Genomic DNA, 23317 nt, shown 5'->3' with positions numbered 1-23317 from the left:
CGTACCGAGAGTGTGACTAGTTAGATTAAACTAAAAACATGTATTCAGCTGTACGATACACAATTGTGTGAAAACATTCGTTGCCACAATCGTGTTCGACGATCGGAATGAGAAAATATTTTAAATTTTAATTTTCTCGTCGACTCTGAATTTATACGAACATAAACAACGCGAAAGAAAACATGTTTCAAATTCACGATCACATCTCGCCTGTTTACCGAACGCGGAAACGAAAACTTAACTTTTCAACGATCATCGGAGATGCGCCATTAACAATCACGGCGCCAACGTTACAGTTATACCGATCCAAAGAACAGTATTCCACGTAAACACGAGATGGTCGTGTAAAAGGCATTGAAGCGTCGGCTGGAAATGCAATTACAAAGAAGCTCCGGGAGAGCTGAGCTAAACGGAAAGGCAACATCCGTCGGGAGATCCGGTTTTTGGTTTCCGGGAATCTCAGCGTCCTCGACACAATTACCGAGAGAGACGGTCGCGATGACGGAGACGATAAGAAGTCGACCGGGAAAGCTGCTCTGTACCGCTTTTTACCGGATTGCCAGAATGTCGAGATACTTACCAAAAGCTGGAAAAGTTACAGGGACTAGGATTCTGTCGAATCACTCGTTCGTTGATGTCGGATGGAACGCGGGATCAGAGATCACTGGTATCGATTTCTCGCTGCAAGCCTGCATCACATCGATTAATCGCTCATTCTCGATGGAATTTATTATATCCCAGATTTGAATCTCCCCGTTGTTGCCTTCTTCTTTCTTATTGCGTAAGGGTCAATTTGCCGTGCCCCGTGGCTGTGACTCGTATGAATTATTTCACAGACGACAGGACGGAGGGTAAGACAGATCGATCAAAAGGCAATGAGGTTAATCCTCGTTGAAGTGGGCGAGCGACCTTCTGAACGCGTTAAACAAGTCAGCTGTTTGAAAAATGGCTATAATTTATAACTCTCGCAAAATATGCCCAACAAAAATTGATCACGTAAGTGTTTAATCAAACGCAACATCCCGAGCGTTCTTTTGTGAACAAGAAACGAAGTCCAACGTCTTCAAGGTTTCGTAATCGTACTTGCTTCAAATGTTAAATAAGCTTTACCGCGTTACCAATTATTTTGTTGAATCGAGTTTCCGGATTATCCAAGTTGTTCCAAAGTTTTGCAAACAGCACGAACACTTTCGTCAACGTTCAAGAGTTGAGTACAGTTTTGAATCGATAACAGTAGCGTAACGGTAGGAAGACAAGGAACGGAAAGTCGTTTGTATGCAACGCGCGCTGTGTTCCAGGTACTTACATGTACGTTCGGGAGTTTCCTTGGGAATGGTTTGAAACGATGAAGAGATTACGAATCGAGATAGTAAAGCTGTAAACTGTAAGGTGAAACCGTGTATCTTAGGTGGGCATATACAGAAGTAGTTATGAATAAATTGAGACAATTGAGAGGTGAGCTGGAGCGTTGCAGGTTTATTCAAGTTCCCTGTACGCAACTAAACCAAGACAACGCGACAACGAATCATGGGGACGGCGGTAAAATAATTCTCGAATGTATATCATTTGCTCGACGACTTATAAATAAATCATGCCGTTCTTTATCTCGCGACTAAACGGGTCTCGCGAGTTAAATCGAGCCAAACCAAACCAAGCCAAGACAAGACAAGCTGAACTACAAAACCTAAACGCGTTATAGTTCCTGAACAACCCGAGGCAACCTTTCACGACCCACGCTATGTAACCAATACCGCTTTTGCTTTTGCTTTTGCGGGCGAGAAAATTTGCATCGGAGTGACTGTAATACTCGTGCCTCAACACTTTTGGCCAATCCGATCCTGACGCTGCTGGCAAGTCAATTGTGTCGTATTTTCACTTGTGCATTGATATCCGTTGCTGAGTTATTGTTACAATTTATCTTGCGTCAGAGAAGTCGGTACACCAACACGACCTGCAATGATTATTTGCATTTCTCATTCTTCGTAAACTATTCCTTTTCTCTGTAATGTGCATATTCTATCCACACAAAGTCTCGAGGAACTTACAGAGGCGAAGTGAATAGAAAGCCTTTTCCATTCATGGTACGAAACTGTATTTTTCCACTTATTCAAGACGACGTTCACCGAACAGGCCGGCAAAACAAATTACTCGTCAGCTGACGTGATGAGAAAAATAATCCGACCGAGAACGTAAAATTGAACAATAGCTAGTCAACGGTTTCTCGCTGGATTCAAATTTTCTAGATTTCAAAAATCTTCGAAGAGTTTCCAAAAACGGACCACGTGAGTATCTTAAACACCAAAGAACCGACGCGATGTTTTCTTCTCTCGATATTTTCATTTAACGAAGACACTTGTTTACAACTCCTGCGTCTCGATGGTCACACGCATGAATATGTAGTTCGGCTAACAGATGGTTGGAACAACGTTGACAGGTTAGGAAGTCGAAGGCTGGCAAACCGCCGCTGCTGGTTTTGCGCAACGCAAGATTTCCTGCTATGCGAGATATGTGGGTACGCACAATACGTTGTAACGTACAAGTTGACGATAACTCATCGTCGTTTCGAATCTGAATCCAAAAAAAGATTCTCAGTGCCGGGGGCCATTCGCTTCCATATCAGGGCAGGAGTGATTTTAATGACTGGAGTAATTTCGTTCGTTAAATTTCATTCCGTTTCCAAGCACCGGGAGGACTGATCAACGACTGCACGAAACGAACGGTCCGATTCGATTTCCTATCTCTAAAAATCTTGTAAACGGGGACGTCCGTTAATTTACGGCAATACTATAAAATTCAATTACCTTTTTCAAGTGTTTGTTCACCCATTTCGTGAAGGTCTTTTTCTGGATGGCGTCTCGTTCATCTGAGAACATAAAGAAACACAAAACTCCGTTAGTCAATTGTCACTGCGACGTACGTCAACGCGTGAACGTACCTCGTTAAAAACCTACGTATACATATACTAGGATAATTCTATATTCGAGTGTAACGCATGTAACGCAGCAACAAGTATAAATAACAACATACGCATGGTTGTAACATATTATATGCACACAATTATCGTCCGCAAACGAGATAATAACGAGCAATTATTTGACCTCCGTCATTCATACACCATGGCTAGTCGTCTGACTTACGGCTACGTCAACCATAGTTATAAAACGCGATAGGTACCGCGATAATAACCAAGTAGATTAGAACTGCGCGTTAATGGCTGCAAGGTGTAACAATTCGACTTATAAATACCACTTTCTAGGCCAAAACTGTTCCCGAGTCGTATATTATATCTGCCGTAGGTATACGAGTCGGGTAAATGTACGCAAGTAAAGGCGGCGTCCAACGTAAGGCAAGTAGTTTGTTGTAACCCCAGCGATGACGTCACTCCCACGTGTAATCCAATAGCCAGAACGAAGCTAAGGTGGCTCAAGTGCAAACCCAAGAGTTATTATAGCTGAAAGTACACGACTGCCGTACTACATGGAAGCGCAACTGTTACGCGACGAGTGCAAAATATTTCACACACTTATACGTGTACATGTTGGATGCAGATATTGCATAGCTGACAGGTGATACTCCTCAAGATCTCGCGGAGCTGCAACTAAGAATATCGCGAATCGTGCTCGAGCTGTTTCGTAGATGTGTGTGCGGATTGTGAGTTTTCACCAGAGTCGGCAAAACGCGAGTGCAACAGGAACGGAAACTTGACTACCTTGTGCGAAAAAGAAAGAACGAAGTCGTGGGATCGATTCGTATCTGACGACTTATCATCGGAGCTGTTGCAAAGAGCCGGTGTAAAATTTGTGGCGAGATGATCGTTAACGCTCATTTATTTCACGTACGAAGAACGCCGATGCTGTTCTTTGCTTATTCGTGCCAAAATCTAACGAGTAAAATACGTACGTTGAAACACTCTCAACGATTGCCGGGAAAAAGGAATTAATTATTACCTCATTGTCAATCGCGAGATTCCAGGAGGTCGGTGTGTGAGCCGCGTAAAAATGATTCGTTAAACGCGGCGTCGTCGAAAGAATAAGCGAATAGTTTTTATCGACGAGTGATTGATATTCAAGTAATAATATATCGCGATGGCGATGCGCGAAGCGAGTCTTTTTACTTCGTTATGCGTTACAATAACTCCGCACTTGTTTCGCGGCTGACGGCAAGTAAGACGAGTCCGATGATATCGTTACGGATGAAATTTGAAAGCTGAACCGAATTAATTTTCGTTATTCGTTGTTTACGTAAGTGAGCAAGTGTATCCACAGCAACGTTTTAATCGATGCAGCAAGCGTCGCTTTCTTCAATTCCTTGGAAATAATTTCTTTCGGTCCTCGTTAAATGCACGCTTACGAAACTGGGTCTATTTTCTTCCGGGTAAGCAAACGTTCCAATATATAAGATTTTACACGTCTTATCACACGTATTTATCTCTCGTTTGATGAACTTCGGAAATTAAGTAACCTTGGTGTCGATCGGCAGCCTGATAAAAAGTAAAAATAGAAACCAAAACCAGATTTTATAACGAAATTGCGGCAAGTACAGCTCCGTTAATTATTTCGAAAATTCTTCGAAAAGTTGAAGAACGAAACGGACGGTATGTATAAATATACATATACATATACAGATATATATATCCTATCCAAAGTAACAAAACACTGTACGTGACGTCGAAACGTTTTACCATCACTATGAAATTGCACGTTTTACGCAATTCAATTTAAATCGAGCGCAACAAGCGCGTGAACAGTTCTCATTTTCCTCCCACGATTCCCGTTACGGTCACGTAATAATAACGTTATGGGACTTTTGCTCTGTATCCGTTTGAAATAAACTGAACTTGACCCGATCTGCTGCGTCAAACTGTGCCAAATAAATCCGGACAAGCTATCATCAATATTATACGTGTGACTGACGTAAGTACAAAAGGTGGAGCTGAAAAAAACTTGATCACCACTCGAATTCCGATCGGTTACGATATGCCCAAAAACCCGAAGATTTTCATCGTCGACAAATATTTAGCAGCAGGCAGAATTTTAGCCATGTTCAATTTTCGACGTCTCTTGCTCTCGATTAAAAATTTCGTTTCAACCGCCGGAAATTCCAGACCTTTTTTGGGTTTTGTAATGTTCAACACTCGCCCAGTGACCTCGTGACACGTCAAGAGATGCGGACAGCAAGTGTTAAGTGGTCAACGCCCTCGCATCGACCGTCTCTCTTCTCGTCCTTCGTTCTTTCTCGCTCCATTCGTCGCTCGAGCCGAAATTAAATTTTTCCCAAGACTAAATGGTTCAAGCTTCTTACATCGAACTCGTACAAGTGAATTGTCACGTCATCGATCCTCGGCGAAACAAGACTGAGAATGCAAAACTTGCAGGTATGTAGATTAATTGCAAGAGTAGGTCAAAGCTCTGTACGAATTTGATTACTCTCGATACGTTAGATCTCGACGTTGATATCGTTGTACGGCATATTCACATAGTATTTCACGGATGAAGAGATATGAACTAACCGTACCACCGCATAGGTATCCACCCCGTACATAGCGAGTGAGTTTATGTAAATTTGAAAATGAGAAAAGAGCAATGTTTTTTTCAAACCATGACAACACGCCGATAAAATATTCCGCGAGTAGAAGAAGGCATGTAATTTAGCAGAACGCCGTCGGGTGAATAACGATGGATGAAAAATAACGATCCGTGAAGAGTCGAAGCGACATGGCGGCATGCAGCTTATATGGGGCTGATGGCAAGTGAGAAAGGTTTATCATGGGAACCGACCTGCATGGGGGTCGTAGACTAAGGCTTGCGGTATATGCAACAGCGAGGTTTACTCCGGTCATTGTCAGTCGCGGTGTTTAACTGTGGTAGGAGAGCTGATTGTGTGTGAGAGAGAAGAGAGAGAGAGAGAGAGAGAGAGAGAGTGAAGAGAGCGAGGTGGACGGGACTTGGATGACAAATAACGATAATATATACCCTACGTAGCCATGTGCCAAGCGTCGAGGAGTACAACTTTACGCATGTGTGAGCGAGTACTTGACTCGACGTATGGGCGCCACAAACATTCTGGATGTCAACGACTTTTCAAGTTCACTGCTTCTCGCCGAAGGGGCTTTCGCAATTGGACATAACGAGACCGTGGAAAATTATAAAGCAAACTTTTTCTACCTTTCCTTTTATTTTTCGTTTTTCTTATCTTTTCTCTAATTTTTTTGTTTCTTTTCTTTTCTTTGTTGTTTCTGTTTTCTTATTCAGGTACCACGTACTCGAGGAAGAAACGGAAAATAACGGAACAGACGGGTTATGCGTCAGGGTTTTTCTTTTCTTTTCTTTTCTTTTTTTTTTTAATCTTATTTTTCTTCTTTTCTAGAACGTATGTCAGAAAAATGAAGGAGGAGGAGGAGGAGGAGAGGTGGAGACAGTAGTCGGTTGAAATGTAAATCGAAGCCGACGTGTACGTAGAGTGCAATTACCGCTACACTGCCGTGAAATTATAAGCTTCTGATTTAATATATTCAATTTGAAATTTTCTCTGTGCAATCCTTGACCAGCGAGTCTTACAGCCTGATATTATACGTGAAATGTTGAACCGCACATAACGTCTACCGTCACCGTATGCTCGAATGCTTCGGCAGTCTGATTATTCATTTATTCACTCCTCCGGGCGTCACAGATTACCTAATCCCTATGTTTTCCTCAACCGGGTTCGTTAGCGAAGCTGCATACAAGTGATTGATAACAGAAGGAGCTGACGATCCTTTACGAGTGCAGCCTAAGAAGTTTCGAAAAGTGCTTTCAAAGCATGCGGTGTTACCGGTTTAAAAAGAAAACAAAAAAAATTAAAATAAATAAATAACGCCAACAATAAGTCCACGACGATGGATGGATCGGTTGAAAGATCCATCCTGAACAAGGAATACATAGAATTTCATTCGTTTCACCCCGAGACAGCGATGAAAAAAGCTTCTTCAACAATCTGTCGAAAGACACAGACGGACGGATCATTCCACTTGACGTATAACCCGAGTTATTTCAGTCTCCCGTTAACTGCCGCTGCAGCTTCATAAATTTCCTCCAAGGGATCAAAGGTTACAAGAAGATGCGGCGTCTAGAGGGCAACGACGATAAGGGATAACGAGATACGACGGGTTTCAATTCCGCGTCAAGAAAGCCGAGGTGCTTTTTTTTCTTCCTTCCACACGGTGTATAATTTTCTTTAATACACTTTTTTTCCCCCGAGTATAAGATGCGACGCGTTTGACTTATATCTTCGATCATAAAAATACAAAGATGGTGAGAAAATCGACCGCAAAAGGAGATCTCGTGAATTTTTCTATTTTTTTTCTTCCTTCTTTTCCCCTTCTTCCTTCTTTTCACGGTATAATAGGGGGCTCTTTGTACGTAATGGCAAAACGTTCGACAGGCACCTAGATTTATGTACATGTATAAAGAAAAAGTGATACAGCGATGAATACGTCGTCGTCCATTAAAGCCGGTGATTAAAACAAGGCTTCCTCTTCTCACGTGGCGCCAAACGGATTATGACGAACGTTGAGAAAAATTCAAACACAAGAAAAAACTGCAGACTGCACGATGCGCTGCATATACACGCCTTTCATCGCCTAACGTCGGACTTTTTTGTTACGTTGTAAAAATTTTTTCATCTACCCTCTCTCTCATTCTTTCTTACAGCTACTCTCATCTTGTTCATATTACGATAATTCTCCGAATTTTTCCAGCTTCTAGAAATCAAAGTAATTTTTTAGGATAATCGCTCGGTTAAGAAAACAAGACGCGTGAATTAGTCGAAAGTTTAAATTTGCGTGAATATTTTCACCATGGTGTCCGGTAAAAAAAAAAAAAAAAAAAACCCGTAACCAATTCATTTCCAGGACATTTTTTAGGTTATTCAAGGACATTCAGGAAAAATAAGAATACACGAATGCAAAGGGTAGAGGGCACTGTACGCAACCGGCGCGACGTACGAGATATACAATATACGTTATTTCTACCACAAGCTGTTAGGAGAGAAAAACGAAAAACGCGATTCGAGGTGAGAATCCACTTTTTTAAAACAATTACTCAGTAAACGCAAATAAATATATCTTCCGCAGCGATCCTTAAGAAAAGAAGATTTTCAGGAAACGATAAAAAAAAAAAAAAAAAAATTCAAGGACATTTTCAGAACCTCAAGGACTTCCAGGACCACTGGACACCACGTTGACGCGATGAGACGATATTTTGTAGAGAAGAGTAAATGGGCATCGGCAGCCTGCGATGCGATGTGCGAACTACAAGATTTCCAGTCACGAGAAGAAGACCGCTTGACGTAAATGGAAGTCCGTCAGTCTGCATTTGAATGAAGTTGTACAACGTTGAACGATCGCTAATAAATTCCCCAGGGACAATATGTATACCAACCAACGATTTCTCGTTGCGTTTCTTTTCCCCGTCTCCCTTCTTGTTTTAGTTTTTCTCCTCGCCATTCATCGCTTCTCATTTTTCTCCCTCACTGCCATTTTTCTCTCCGATATACCCACCGAGTAAGTACCCGAGTTACACCACCTTTCGTTCCGGTTTTCTCGGTTGACGTCGATCGACAGAGATTTACGATAACAACCATCGCGTCCTGAATAAAACTGCGACCGCACGATCCAACCTCACGCTTGTATAACACAACAACCGTCCATGTAGATCGATAAATCTGAAGCACGCGGACAAATCGCAAATCATGTTACATCCGAATTCGAATATCGAAAAGAGTCGTCTTACAAATCGAACGCGACTACGTTCCATTAAATTTCATTCCCTGACCGAATATGAAATGGGAAAATGTTTTTCCTTTCAACCTCGTTAATTTTCCTCCGCACGGCGGCATTACTCGCGGCTCCAACGCGTGACGACGAGGTACAAGATTAGTAGAATTCGCGTCGCGCGTTTCGTCGTTCTCAATTTTTGGATTACCGAGAGCATTATGCATAGGCATATAAATCTGGGCGAAACGTCGGCTTGCCGCTGCGTACGAGGAGACTAGACGCGTGCGTTTCTGCCGGTTCGCACTTTCTTGGCAAGCTTCACCCTAGGCTCGAAGCCGCACATTTTCCGGCATTTGAAACAGCCACGCCGACGAGAGTACTTTGACCTGGAGGTCATCTACGGAGGGAGAGAACAAGAACATTCACTCCGCACGGTAATACGCACATAAATATACGAAGCATCTTTATTTTTAAGCGAACAATTGTCTTTTCAATCGTTCCAACAGTACCGTTCGACGGTATATTAATAGCGTCCAAATGAAGACGTATGGATTATATTCAACCATACGTCGAATGAAGGAGAATAAAATTTAAATGAAATACAAATTAACGATATTACTCTCCGTTCTTTAAAGAAATTATTTACTCAGGGGGAAATCGTCGCGTTACGAATGTAATACGCGAATTTAATTACTCCGGTATAATGTTTTCTGATCATTCTTTCTTTTTTCACGCTTCTTCGAGGGGGGGAGGTACAACCGGACGGGCTGAAAAAAAATTCACTCGTTGGAAATAAAAATCCAAAAAGCGGTTCGCGATTAAATTTTTTATTTACAGTCCGTTGCCGTGCAGAATGTTGAGGAAAAAGAAGGGCGAAAAAATCTTCATCAACGAATAAAAACCGTCCGGCGTCCGTGTATAAATATACCAGATACCTGTACTATACACGACGTGACATTTGAATGCCGTGAAATTTGGTCGAAGACGATAAGGAGAAACGAATGTTCGCCCGTCGAGTTTAAAGGTAGGATAATAATAAAAGTGCTCGAGTGGAGAGCAGCACCTTTTGGACCAACCTGTTTGGTTTGGCACGAAACTATAAACGTCCGAGTGTTGTTACTGCTGCCAAAATTTTATCCACGTGGGAAGAAGCCCACGCGAAAAGAAATCCTGCGATTCGCACCGTGCAAGGAGAGAAGCCCGTAAATGGTCTCTAAAGGCGCGGGCGTGACACGTTGAGACTTCTCATCTCCTTTGGAAAATATTTTGTAACTCAATATTTCGCACGTCTCTACATGGCCATTTCAATTTTACCGTAAATTTGCTCATTCGCGTACAACAAGTTGCATACGTACATGCGAAGCCGTATATTACACCCTAATCGGTTGTGTCATACATACAATGGTACAAAAAATATCGCCTCATTACCTAACCGGTGATGTAACGAACGTAAACTTTCAAGCATTAAGCTATTGCGAATGCGGATGCGGATATATATTTTCAAATCTGGCGCCATTTCTCTATGACTAAAAGTTAACGGTCGATTGACCGACAGGTACGTCATGCAAGTCGTACGTTACACGTTACCTTCGTTTGCATGTTGTTCCGAAAATTGCCGAGCTGATCCGAACCGAGTCGACCGTTTGTTTGATTAATTTACGACAAAAATTGATAAGAGAAACAAATTAATTTCGAGTTCTGAGTGTGATTCAAACGTGAAGACAAACTTTTATATTAAAAGTTCGGTATCAAACTAATATTTTTTTGTCTTATTTAATACTATTTTCATAATTTTTAACAAGCAAAATATGAAGTAATCGTGACTTTCACACTTGCAAAATATTCGCACGATATTTGCGAATACGAATATCAGTAAATACGCGAATGCGATCATTCGTTACATCAGTCTTACCTACATATGTCAGACCATCCTAAGTTTTCTTTTTTAACTCACAGCCGGTGAATTGTACGAATTTAGATAATTTTTCCCTTGAAACACACTCCGTCATTTTCCCCGCATTTTCAAGTATTTCACCTTCAACCTCTCCAGTCGACAAATATTCGTTGCATTACCATTAGGGCCTGTAGTAAACTGGTAAGAAGGGTAGATTAACACGGTGAAACCAAAACGGGAAACGCACTTAAAATAGTTCAAATCACAGTGTAACGCGTCACGCCTCGAAAGAGAGAAAAAGAGAAAAGGAGAGAGAGAGAGAGACGCGAATACTGAATGGTATCTTTCAATCTGGTAGGTACTTCAAAAGTTTAATTTTACGAGCCCGAGGTCGATAAGCCAAGTGGATACTATGATACTATTTTTGAAGTGATGTATGTAAGTAACGTAGTAATAACTCGCGAAAGGCACGCAGCATTGATACGCGGTAACATTTCTCTCGAAGTGTACGATATATGAGAAGTAAGTAAGCAAGCAAGTAAGTAAGTAAGTAGCTGTATAATAATATCCATCCACGTTCATGGACCCCAACTCCCAAACTCTCCTGTCGGCGAGTTGTTACAGAGATAAGTAACTATCGAATAACTTCTATTGAGTGCGTGTGTGTGTGTGTGTGTGTGTGTGTATAAAAAAAATATAATAATGACCGTCAGCTTTCTAATAATCTTTAACACGTGATACTTTTAATGCGGTAATTGCTTGCAGGTATACAGTAGACAAGAAATTTTCAAGCGCAAAAAAACTCACATCGTCGGCTGTATAATACCAGTTTTATATGTATATCCCGAGGGTACGTTCACGGGGATAACGTATCGCATGTCTCGTTATCGACAAAAAATATCTAACGGATCGAACAACGATGTAACAATGAATATCGGATATAAGTTACATATACGTACGATACGAATTTGTTGTGCGATTCTATTTTTATTCAACGTTTCTTGCATTCGTTGTGAGTATCAAGTCCGAAATACGATTATACAAAGTTTCGCGTCGAGTGATGAATTCGAAATGGACAAAAACAAAAATATTTGGTAGGTATTTGAGATAATTAAAATTTCACGATACAAGCAATCCCTTGCCTTTGGAATTCCCACGATTACTGGAAACCATCTAACGATTACCCGAACGAGTCATTCATCTCTCGAGCTAGTCTCTTCGAGAGATGAAAATAAATATGGTAAAAATTTTATAGTAATTTCAGAGCACGACAAATTTCCATTCGTTTATTGCAAGAAATAATGACTGTTTACCGTTTAGCTCAATTAACCGTGTCTCATTACGCTGTATGATAAATTGAAGGGTCTGTATATAGATATATATATATATAAATCATTGGAAAAAATTCTTCCCTAAGCACTACAATAAAAACGTTTTGTCCATTAACCAGCCTATACATCATAAATGTACCGTACACATGGCGTATTTATTATATTTGAAGAAACGAAATGTTTAAATACATGCAAACGTAGACGAATAATGAAAATAGCTCGGTGAGAGAGAGAGAGAGAGAGAGAAAACGCGCGACGATCGTTTAATCTTGGACTCGGATGTCGCACGGTCCGCAATGTGTAATTCAAAGGTATGCCTGGGCGTGCTTGTATAATATCCGCAGGTCGCACGCTGCACGTCCAACACAACGTGCGTATATCACACGCATCGTATATTAAGAATGATAACGGGCTTTTCGTGTGTTCGTACAAAGCCCGCATTCATTGCACCGCACCGCTGCAAGTCTAAGTTTTATACGTCGGCACGTGGCCAGCATATATTTCTTTTTATCTCTAGCCGTGTATACACGTTGTTATTACCAACGTATACAGCTGGTACAGATATTCCATAACCGCAAACCGTTCGACCGTACATTATAACGTGTAGAGTTTTAAAAGCACGTGCGCAAACCGCTGAACAGTTTCCACGCACGGACTCTTCGACGGTTATAGTTGATAACACGCGTTAAAAAATGCAACGAAACGATCTAAAAATTGTCAAGTGTACCAGGCATATTTACACGTTCGTACCTAATTATTGACCCTTTGATTTTCCAAAATTTATAAATCGAGGGCACAAATTGTGATTTTCTCTATCGGACTAAAACCAATTGCTAGAGGGTTAAACGTTGCGGAATTATTTCTTGGTAAATTTTGGAACTAGGAGTTCAAACGGACACAATAAAAAAAAAAAAAAGTAAGGTTAATAACTGGGAAAGTAATCAATAACCGGTACGTTTGCGTTGTGGAATCTAGACGAAAACGACGACGAACGAGGGTTTGAGAACCTGCGGAGTTAAAATCTTATACACTCCGGGAGGTAACTTCCGTTAACCAGTGCCTCGGGCGATTTGTTTTTCAAACCGATGCCACGTGATTCAGACTAAACAGCGGCGGACGTTTGACGCGGTGCCTCCGAAATGAATGAAAAAAAGTATACATAAACATGTATGTGTGTAGGTCTTGACATTCCGAAAAGAAAATCATTTTCACCCTCGGTCAAGATGTGTCTAAGAATCTGGAAGTCTCCGAACTTTCTATAAACTTTCCAGGCCATGATGAGTTGATCTTTTCTCCTACCGACTTTTCACGCAACATTGCGAGAAATACGCTTTACTTTGGATGAACATTCCTAGGAATTCTAATTACTTCATACTACGATGACCTCGTCTAGATCCTCCTTACGTTGGTAATTGTTAACATGTGACCAAGGTGAGCCGAATCCAACCTAACCCAATCTTGCCACTTGACCGACTTGAAAATGGGCAATAAAGGTGTGCGTTAAACAGAATTTACAATGTTGTTGCCAAACGTGATTTCGTGAGTAACCGATGAGCGGACACGACGAAGGTCGAAATGCCTGAGTGTTATTCTCGCAGAAGACCGAAGTCGATGACCAATAAGGACTTTGGCTAATCCCCGCACGGTAGGGACCATTAATTTTCATTAATTTTCTAATATATTCAGGTCTCCCTGCGGATTACAGGATTTTCCTTTAAGGCTACGAAGAGGCTTGAGTTCCCAAATAATACCCTATTATAGAGGCATGAATCGTCGTAGAGTAAATAACAGCAAAGAAGCTATCGAGGGAAGGCACACCTGCTTCCGTTGTAGATAACTTCAATTCGCTTGCAAGCTGCTGCTGACTGACCCGGTTTTTCTTCGTGATGTTCTTCATCGCCGTAGCGCTAAATTACAGTCAGCCACGTCAGGGTAGAGTAGATATGTCGCATAGGTAAGTAGGAACGGCAATAACGTGCGAGGACAACTGCGATTACGATGACGGTACGAGGTAAGAACAAGAAAAAAAAAAAAAAAAAACACACGAGTGAACAAGAAACGTACTTGCCAAACTCGAAGGAGACACGTTGGTGACATCATTCGATTCGTAGGCGAATACCTTTTTCGCATAGTATAAATAATACTGTTACAACAGCTGAAGCAAGTACGCCGTGTAACAGTGGAGCTTGCGAATTCGTTACGCAAAAATCTCCGTTATACTCAATTAATAATTTCTTAGACAATCGACTCTCGCTACTCATTCTGCGTAATTAACTGCCATGCTGTGTCGACCGGATGAAACGGTAGTTGAAAAAGCCAAGTACAAGCGCCAAGATATCAAGTTATGCTCGCACGGTACAAGAAGAAGAAGAAGACGAAGAAGAAGAAAAGTAAGAAGAAGAAGACGAAAAAGAATCAGCACTAACACGAGCGAACTCATCGGTCGATTGGTTTGTAAAGTAAATATAAATTACATTCGTTATCATCAATCAAGGTAAATGAAGACTTTGAAAGAGTCAAGAGAATGCTCGATCGTGAAAACTTTGCATTCCCTTTTGACCGGGTATGATATTTAGTCTGATTTTCCTTACAACTTCGCTGTCATTTAAATGGTTTGTACACTTAATGTGTCATCGGTAAAGTAATCCCTTGAACTCGAAAGCCGTTGATATTTATCTGTCCGTTGAGTGGTTATATTGGCACTAAATGCATTACGGTAAATCCAGTGTCTAGGTTTTCCTGCAACTGTGAAACTCAACCGGTTTCTTCCAAATTCGATGCCAACAGTGCAGACGCGTGATTATTTCATACTGGTTAACAAATCGACGAACTTGCGGGAGTGAAATTAGCAAAGATTGTCGTTTATTCTTATCTCGAGCTTGAAAAAACGTAAAAAAAAAAGAGACACCGGCAATGGTTCGAATACATCCGCTTCACTCGTTGACAAAAATCAACATATTACGGTCGACCCTACGACGATGGCACGTAAGAGATTCGTTGCATTTTTATTTCTTCTTTGCGTCCAACCTCTGATGCAATTCTTCGCCGTTAACACCCTCCAGAGACATAGTTTAAATAACGATCGAAAGAAAACGGACTGCGTGTAGCATACCTATATCACGTGGGTACATTTCACGTCGTTTCCGGTTCCACCAACCGACCGAATGAACGAACCCGGTGCGTGTCCAAAGGGTCGAGCGAGGAACCTGCTTTTTCGAAGAAATAAAAAAACCCAAGCCGTAGGTATACCAAGACTTGTCGTTAGGTTGTTATGATTGTTATGGCCATTGCGCCACCGCATGCAGGTACTACGAAATGACAACGAGGGAAGGGTTGTCCTTCCGTCACGTCGCGACGGTTCGAAAAGTGTCTCCGCATCGGCGTCGCAGCGAGGCCCAAAGCCACGCACGAGACTGAAAGCATCAACGGCAAGATCCTCGATTGTTGCGCGTGTGTGTGTATGTATATATAAACTGTAAAGAAGAAACGTAAACGACCTAGCCAAGGCTGGTTTAAAATTCTGGTCACACGGATTCGTCCTGAGACTTTCCCCGCAATGGTGTTTAGGCGGTGGCTACAGAAGCGACGTTACATTCAACGCCGTAAGAGTGATTCGATCGAAGCGTGTACGAGTACCTTCCAAATGGTGTACCTAACCAGTCAAATAACGCGTAATGAACCCGCGAAGGTACGAGTAGAGATCATCGTCGGTATGGAGTAACCCGTACTTGATGTATGCTGAGTATGGAGTTTCCATACCTGGGAATGGTAGCGAAACACATCGACGGATCGGACATTATTGATGGGCAAAGGCTAGAATGGAATGGAATTAAAAACTTTCAAAGATTATCATCTACTTGCACTGCATCAAAAATTGATTTCTTTTTTTCACCGCGACATGAACACCTTTTCGTTTTACAAATGTCGAAAACTCATATCTTGGATTAAAAATGATGTCTAGATATCGAGTCTCCGTCACGAATAAGTGAAATATTGGACTTGCAAGATATTTTTCGTACGAAAGAAAACAATTGTGCGTAAATGAGGTTGAAATAATTCAAAAGTGCAAAGATATAACGTTAATCAAAATACCATGCAATTGAGATAGAAGAAATAAAAAACCCCCTTCCGTTCCCACTTCTATAATAAACTCCGTACCTGAAAAAGTTACAAATTGCCGGCCCTGGTAGAAACCAGTCGAGCAATGACGGTATCAGCGGCACTCGAACGTTCAGCACTGTGTCTGAACATCGCGCACAGAAATCAAAGTGATGACGTATAGATGCGTCATGATGAATAATGAACATGAATAATCCCTCCAACCGCACAGTGCCGACAAGGTTCGGTAAATGGAATCGCCCAAATTTACGCCCATACTTGTATCCTATCACGCGATGATACCTCTAATTGCGGACAATTGTCACCGTTTTGAATTAAAAAAAAAAAAATTCGTCGTTTATACCGAACGTGAACGTTCTCCTCAATAATTTATTGTGTAAAATTTCTACTTATAGATAAGTACTTTATTTCGTACGTTAACTTCAGCCGGAAACACGCTGTATTTTATTCGTTATCAGTAACGATATCGCGATATCGATTTCGTACCGGGTGTTCAAATATAAAACACCTATGATTGACAATTACATCAATTTTCGCTTTCGAAGCCGTAATAGAAAGTCGGTATTCAACTAACTTTGAATAAATTTTTTCCAGTTAGACGGCTCTGTTTAACATTCGGTGAAAGATTCCAGTCCCCTGGATCTCCATTCGAAAAGTTCGAGATTTCACGCAAGAAATCCGAACATTGTTACACTCTTACCGTTCTACGCCAGGTATTTCCGGCATGCGTTATATTTAATGACCAGATGAGCAGATTTTCACGGTCAAGTGATTCGGCGAAATGTTCGTTGATAAGTGAAACGTGAAGTGAAAATCTGCTCAAGTTTCAATTTCATCGTCTCAAAGTCAACATCCATACGGTATTTAATTCCTGTATAACATATGCACAGGATTACAAGCGTATCGTCGTTGCATTCGCATCATTCAACAAAAGCTGCGTTAGTCATATTACAAAATTCCAGCCGATTGAGAATATCCTTGAAAACTGATAACGAAGCTGAAAATAAAAACACAACAGCGCAGCCTTGCTGCGGGCTTTGTTAAATAGGCTAAAAATACTGCAGGTTAATACATAAAAATGGTTCAATCATTAATCATATGTGAGACTAGAATAAAAAAAAAAAAAAAAAAAGCCGAGTTAACTCGACGATACGTGTCGCATGGCCGTCTCTATATGTATATATGTATGTTTTCTTCGTGCGTATGCAAACTGTGTACGAAAGCTTCCGAAGTTGTTCATTTTGACGTTAAATTCGGTTGCAAACTGTTTTAGAAATTTTTCAAACTGACTTGCGTCAACGTGTGAAAACGGCTCGAAAAGTCTATCATTTAAAAATAATTATATTAAAATGAGTGACAGAAAAAAGAGAAAAAAAAAAAAATAACAAAAAACTGTCATCTGTAAAATGATCGCTGGAATCAATTGAAAAGATACTCTGTGTCGAGAATAGAGGCGCGACGAATGACTGCGGTTGAGACGGCGAGTTATCAATTCTGAAATTGGTGGAGCAGCAAAGAAAAGAAAGGCACGTATAACAATTGCCTAAATTGCTTAATTCGTCGATAATTGTGGCAAGTAATACGAATGATACTCTGGATTGTACGGCAAGCCAGATTGAAAAAAATTAATTATTTAACGGACTACTTCTTTCTATTCTTCTCACAGCAATGATAGTTTGTTAATCTGTAATTACAGCCGTCGCAGCAGGAAACACGAGCAAAAAACACAAATGTCTGTTTCGAGGTTTATTTTTAAGGATCTTGTCCGAGTTCCGTATTTTATATGTATAATATTATAATCGATTAATTACGCAGCCAGTTTGAAAATCTTTAAATTTCGTCATCAATTTTTTTTCCAATCCATTGTCGGTTATAAAAACAGATCATTAGTTGAAGTTATAAACATCGATATATGTATGCATATAAATGAAAAAAAAAAAGAAAAAGAAAAAGAAAAAAAAAAGACTTTTTTCACACCATGCCGAATTAATGTACAACATCGATAGCTTTTTGACGTATGTTTGATACCGGAATAGTTACCGAGATCTGTTGGTATATTTATTGCTTCAACATCGTAAATAACGTAAAGTAATTTCAAGTTATTTCGTTTGTTGTTTCTTTTTTCTCGTTCAATAGCTCGAAAAAAATGGATGATCAAAAAATAAAACTAAGATTCTATACTAAATATATGTATGTTATTGAAAACCGTTGCGAAGTATTAATTTGAAAAGCAACATCTATTATCTCTAATCAAACGAGACTTGAGATATACACATTTTATATCGGATCTACAACGTATGACTAGAATTAGAATAATGAAAACAACAACAAAATTTGAGAAAAAAAAAAGTTAAAAAATGAAAATTCTAACAAAGCAACGCACCAAAATCCACTCGTTTACACATATAGAGATCATGAGACAAGAAATCAGCGTGTGTATTTCTCTGCCAGCAACACCTACCGTGAGCCTCGATGAACATGGCCCAACAACCCCAGCAAGCCTGCGAGTTTGCCGCTGAGCTTTGTTGGTCCAGTTCTTCGTCTTTGGCGATAGTTTTTCCATATCCATTAGGAGAGGCTGCGCCGTTCTGACCTTTGAACTTTGACAAGGATTCCTCGTAGCCGTGCTGAGAGCGCTGCTCGCGATGATGCTCGGCTATCGTGTCCGCAGGATCAAAGCCGAGACGTTCCTTGTAGTAAGCCTGCGTCGACATGGCTTCACTTCTATTCGTATTACTTTCGTGTCAACTGGATAATTCACGATATCGACACGCTCGAATGAGAATTCTCGTTTGGAATGAACGGACGAACGATCATCGAAACATCGTTCGATCCTCGGTATTTATTCGCGCACACTTGCAGCAAGACTTTTTCTTTCTTATTCGTTACACACTTTTGATTGTGAATATTTTTACCGTATTCGTCGACGCGGAACACACTTTGATTATTTCGAATTTTAGTTTCGCTTGTTAGAAAAATTTTAATTCTTCTTGTTTTTTTATTTTATTTTAATTTTTTATTTTTTTTTTTCAAATTATTCCATCCGTTTTAAAATTCGTTGCGTTGCAGGCGAAGGACAGTTTATTATACGCATATATTTTTATAATTTTTCTTTATATTATTATTGTTCTTGTTGTTATTATTATTACGATTAATAAGCGTTGCCAAGTATGTTGTAATTATGTGTAGATATATATATATATTAATTTCTTCTTTTTCCTTCTCTAGTTTTAATACTGCCTTAAACAATTGTAAATTATTCTCTGTTACACGATTGAAGATTTTTATTTTTTTTTTCTATATCAATTTAACAACTACGTATAATACAAGAAATTTTGCGGTAACTGAGGAGATGATGATTGAAAAAAATCCTTGACTAAAGTAGATTGTGCCTTTCCTTTTGTTTCACTCGATTCGTATTTCATCAATCGTAAATCACACTTCGGTTATTACAAGGTACTGCAAAATTTTCGGGGTAATTAAAAATTTATGCAATACTAGCAGAACGACGTGTGTTTAGTTTATAAGATTTCCTGATTCTTTCGATTTCTTCCTACTTCAGATTAGTCGTAGATTACGTCTGGCTTTTTTCCTATTATTATTATTTTTCTTCTTTTTCCTCGTATATCGTTTTCTCTTTGCTGGCAGTTAACAGAATTACATATAAAGATGAATATTACAAACTTTTCTTCACGGGGGTTTTTTGGCGAATAAAAGTTTGCACAGGTCGTCGCACGTTGTTCGTTGTTAATTGTTTAGGTGTGTATAGTTTCTGATTATTTTCTTTTTCTTTTTATATTTTCGTTAATTCGTTAGTTACCATTGATCGTTTTCTTTCGCGTTACTGTTTCTCCTATCAATATGTACGTATATCATTAATATGTTCCTCTATTAATAATCCGTTGAATATTCCAACTTGACGGTGTAATTATGGCACTTTTTTCTAACAATTCACGAGGATAACTGTATAATCTTTCTTGCTGTAACAACAGGGTATCCAATTCTTCGTATATACTTTTCCTACTCTCTCTCTCTCTCTCTCTTTCTCTTTCACTTTTGCCCAACTTGGAAAAACCTCCGGTAGAAATTATTACGTTATAATGTTTATATGTTATTATTGTTATTATAGTATTATTACGATACAAAGTCTTGGCGGCGATGCGGCAAACCGTTGCGTTTCAACGTCTCTGTAATATATGAGTGTGTATATATATATACATATATATATATATATATATATATATATATTTCCCCAAATCTTTTTCACAACAATTTCCCGCGCGTTCTTCTCCCGTCGAATCTTATCTCGGATTGCGTGCACGTGTGCGATTTTTCTTACGATGATCAGCAGCTGTGACGCGACGACGTCTCACTTGACACTGTTCGAACGAAAAGGAGAAATATAAATAATAAGAGACACAGAGCGAAAGGATGAATGTACGAGTGGTTGGATGAGAACAGGGGGCGAAGTGGAATTGCTCATGATTCTCCTGGAGCGAATATGGAAAAACTTGGGGCGATTCGACAGTTCAACCAACGACATCGACGTTAAGTTCTCCCCGATTTCACGATTCAAATTCTTTATTGTCGTTTCAGAGGTTGCACAGCGCATATTTCGATTCTCCTCACGTCCGTCTAATGTGTAATCTGTAAAACCGTCGTTCCCGATACAGCGTTGATCTTAGTTTGAAGTTGTAATAAAACAAGATAACTCAACCGTGACGAAAACTAATTTCTAAATTGGAAACGAATCCGCGTTTAAAACCTTACTACACCTATACTCGAGTATATTATGCGTACCCGCATACCTTTTACCTGGTGAAACAAATTTTTATTCAAGTATGCTGTGCAATGTTTAAACAACTGCAACGCGACACACATTTGAAACATGCAAATAGTGAAATTGACTAACGAGAAATTTGACATTACTGTAAATATGAAGAATCGAAACATTTGAAATGAGATATGAAATAACGGCAGTTTATGTGCAAAGGTGATCAATGAAAGTCGTTGAAAATTGTATCAAAATAGAAATAAAAACTAAAGGAAACAAAGAAACAAAGAAACAAACAAATAAACGTCGAGAACGGAATTTAAAAATACGATGAAAAAAAGGGTGCGTCTCGATCGAACGAGAGGTGAAAACTGACCTGTCCCAACGTAAAATCCTTCGGTATCCAAAAGTAGAACAACACTCGACTTACACGTTATCATTAAATATCATCGTCGCACTAAAAATTCCTTCCAATGCTCCAATCGTATAAATTTAACCGGATAAAACGTCGACCGCTAATGTAAATAAAATTTGATCAAAGAACCGAGGAAGCGATACTCGATACAAAAAAAAAAAAGTATGTGTATATATATATATATATATATATAAAATATAAGCGACCGAAAGGCAATGAATGAACGAATGAATGGGTGAAAAATTCGCGCGAGCGATTCGCCGCAGCTGACTGAAGAATTAGGCGTCGAGCGAAGTAACGTCGAGCGAGTGTGCCGAGTGAATAATGTCTCTAAGGCGATGCATGCGGATCTCGAGCGAGGCTCGCCGAGGACTCGCTGAGGACTGGCCGTAGGTCGCGTGGTCGGAACACCCAGAACCTCCTCTGAGGCACACGAGGAACAGGATCCCCCATATGGTAATACCCGGACGAACGGTGTGTGGGTGTGGGTGAGCGAGTGTGAGAGGGAGGGAGGGAGGGAGGGTGGGAGGGAGGGAGAGAGGGAGGGAGAGAGAGAAGGGGGGCAGATATGGTTTTATCACGCGCACGCGGTTTTCTTCCAGCGTGCGTATTATGGGAAGATTTCTTTTCCGACAGGCGCGGTTTTAACTGTAATAAAATTTGCACTATATATTGGAATATATATATACATCGTATATTTTGTACATACATATAATACATGATTGCGAAATCAGAGTTTTCCACGTTTTTCTCGTATCGCTGCGCTGCGGTTCGGACTGTAATACCGATAACGTTGTTTTATCGTAGTGTAGAATGTTTATGAATATTTGGATTCGATTCGAGAAACGGGTGACGATTGAAATGGAAAATTAAAAAAACACTGCAAGTCCCGCTTTCCGACTTCACGAGCAAAAAAATAATTACACAGCAAAAACGGTTTTTCTTCTACTTTTTTAAATCATTATTGGTGCCAGGCGTGATTACAGCCTTTTGCGATTTTCCTCTTCAATTATACATAAAGAGGTGGATTCGTTATTTATCAAGAGAAACGATGACGTATCGAACATGCGGTGAACGGTGCGAATAAATTCTGGGATGCGTTGCAGGTTTTGAGAAATTTGCTACACACGTAAGTATGCGGGTTCTGTACCAATACCGAATCATTACACATCGGTGGATTAAAATAAATTTTATGTATTTTCTATCCACTGTGAAGTGTGGATAATTTTGTTGCGACATTGAAAAACACGTTCAATAAATTTATGAATAATTAATTACAACGAACGTGCTTTGATCAATATTTATTTTTAAACACAACATTTGTTTGCTTCATTTTGAAGAATTTCGGTTCAACAACTTCGTCGATAAATCCGATTGCAAAAATAAAGACAAATATTAAAACCTTGATAAAATTTGTACCGATTCTCGAAGCCTTTTCTTTACGGATTATTCGTTTCAAGCCTCAATTTAATCTCTCAAATATTATCCTGCAATTGTTCAATGTGAAAAATATTTATCGCCTTAACTAATTATTATCTATAGACAGCATATTACACATAATTGAAAAATTGAGCAATATTAGTGAATACAATGAGATTTGAAATTCCTCGATTTTTCTATTCGATTTCATAGTTGACAGTCAATTTTTGTCCCCCCAGCTCTGTATGTTCAATGATTTATGAATGTAAAAATAAAATTGTCTTCTGGGATGATAAAAGAAAATGTATGATACGCAAAATTGGAATTCAGATTCCACGAATAACTAGGTAAAAGGACAGTTTTTCTTATCCATTTATTTGTTATCGTATCTCATTCGTAACATTTTTGAGATAAAAAAAAATAATACCGATAATCGATAATTCAAGTTATTACGAACGGCATAGGTGAACCGGTATGCGGATAAATCGTAGCGTAATTACTATATTTCAGTGCGTGAAGTTTCCCTTCGCCTTTGAATTAGACCTAGCGGATACCAGTCGATAAAATAAACGGACTGTGTAATCAAGAAGTACGGGTTTCAGGAGTCTGCGAC

At 39.8% G+C, this 23317-nt stretch overlaps 1 protein-coding gene and 1 long non-coding RNA gene across 16 annotated transcripts in view; one reads left to right on the top strand and one right to left on the bottom strand.

Moving 5' to 3' along the window:
- Positions 1-23317, bottom strand: part of LOC107224961 (microtubule-actin cross-linking factor 1) — a 173222-nt gene that overhangs the window by 92784 nt on the left and 57121 nt on the right. For 8 of the 14 annotated variants that reach the window (XM_046733678.1, XM_046733679.1, XM_046733680.1 and 5 more), the window contains exon 2: positions 2802-2863. In XM_046733678.1, coding sequence (XP_046589634.1) covers positions 2802-2863 — 62 coding nt within the window. The other 6 variants (XM_046733696.1, XM_046733692.1, XM_046733683.1 and 3 more) reach the window with 4 other exon arrangements.
- LOC124293305 lies at positions 6476-8420 on the top strand. Of its 2 annotated transcripts, none has more exons than XR_006903225.1 (2): positions 6476-8049; positions 8182-8420. It is a non-coding gene; the product is annotated as an uncharacterized LOC124293305 (long non-coding RNA). The 2 variants fall into 2 exon arrangements; XR_006903226.1 differs by having other exon boundaries at positions 8171-8420.

This window comes from Neodiprion lecontei, chromosome 3, assembly GCF_021901455.1.
Source record: "Neodiprion lecontei isolate iyNeoLeco1 chromosome 3, iyNeoLeco1.1, whole genome shotgun sequence".
Classification (NCBI taxonomy): domain Eukaryota; kingdom Metazoa; phylum Arthropoda; class Insecta; order Hymenoptera; family Diprionidae; genus Neodiprion; species Neodiprion lecontei.
The sequence above is the reverse complement of the archived record's forward strand: the minus strand, read 5'-3'. Positions and strand labels throughout refer to the sequence as shown.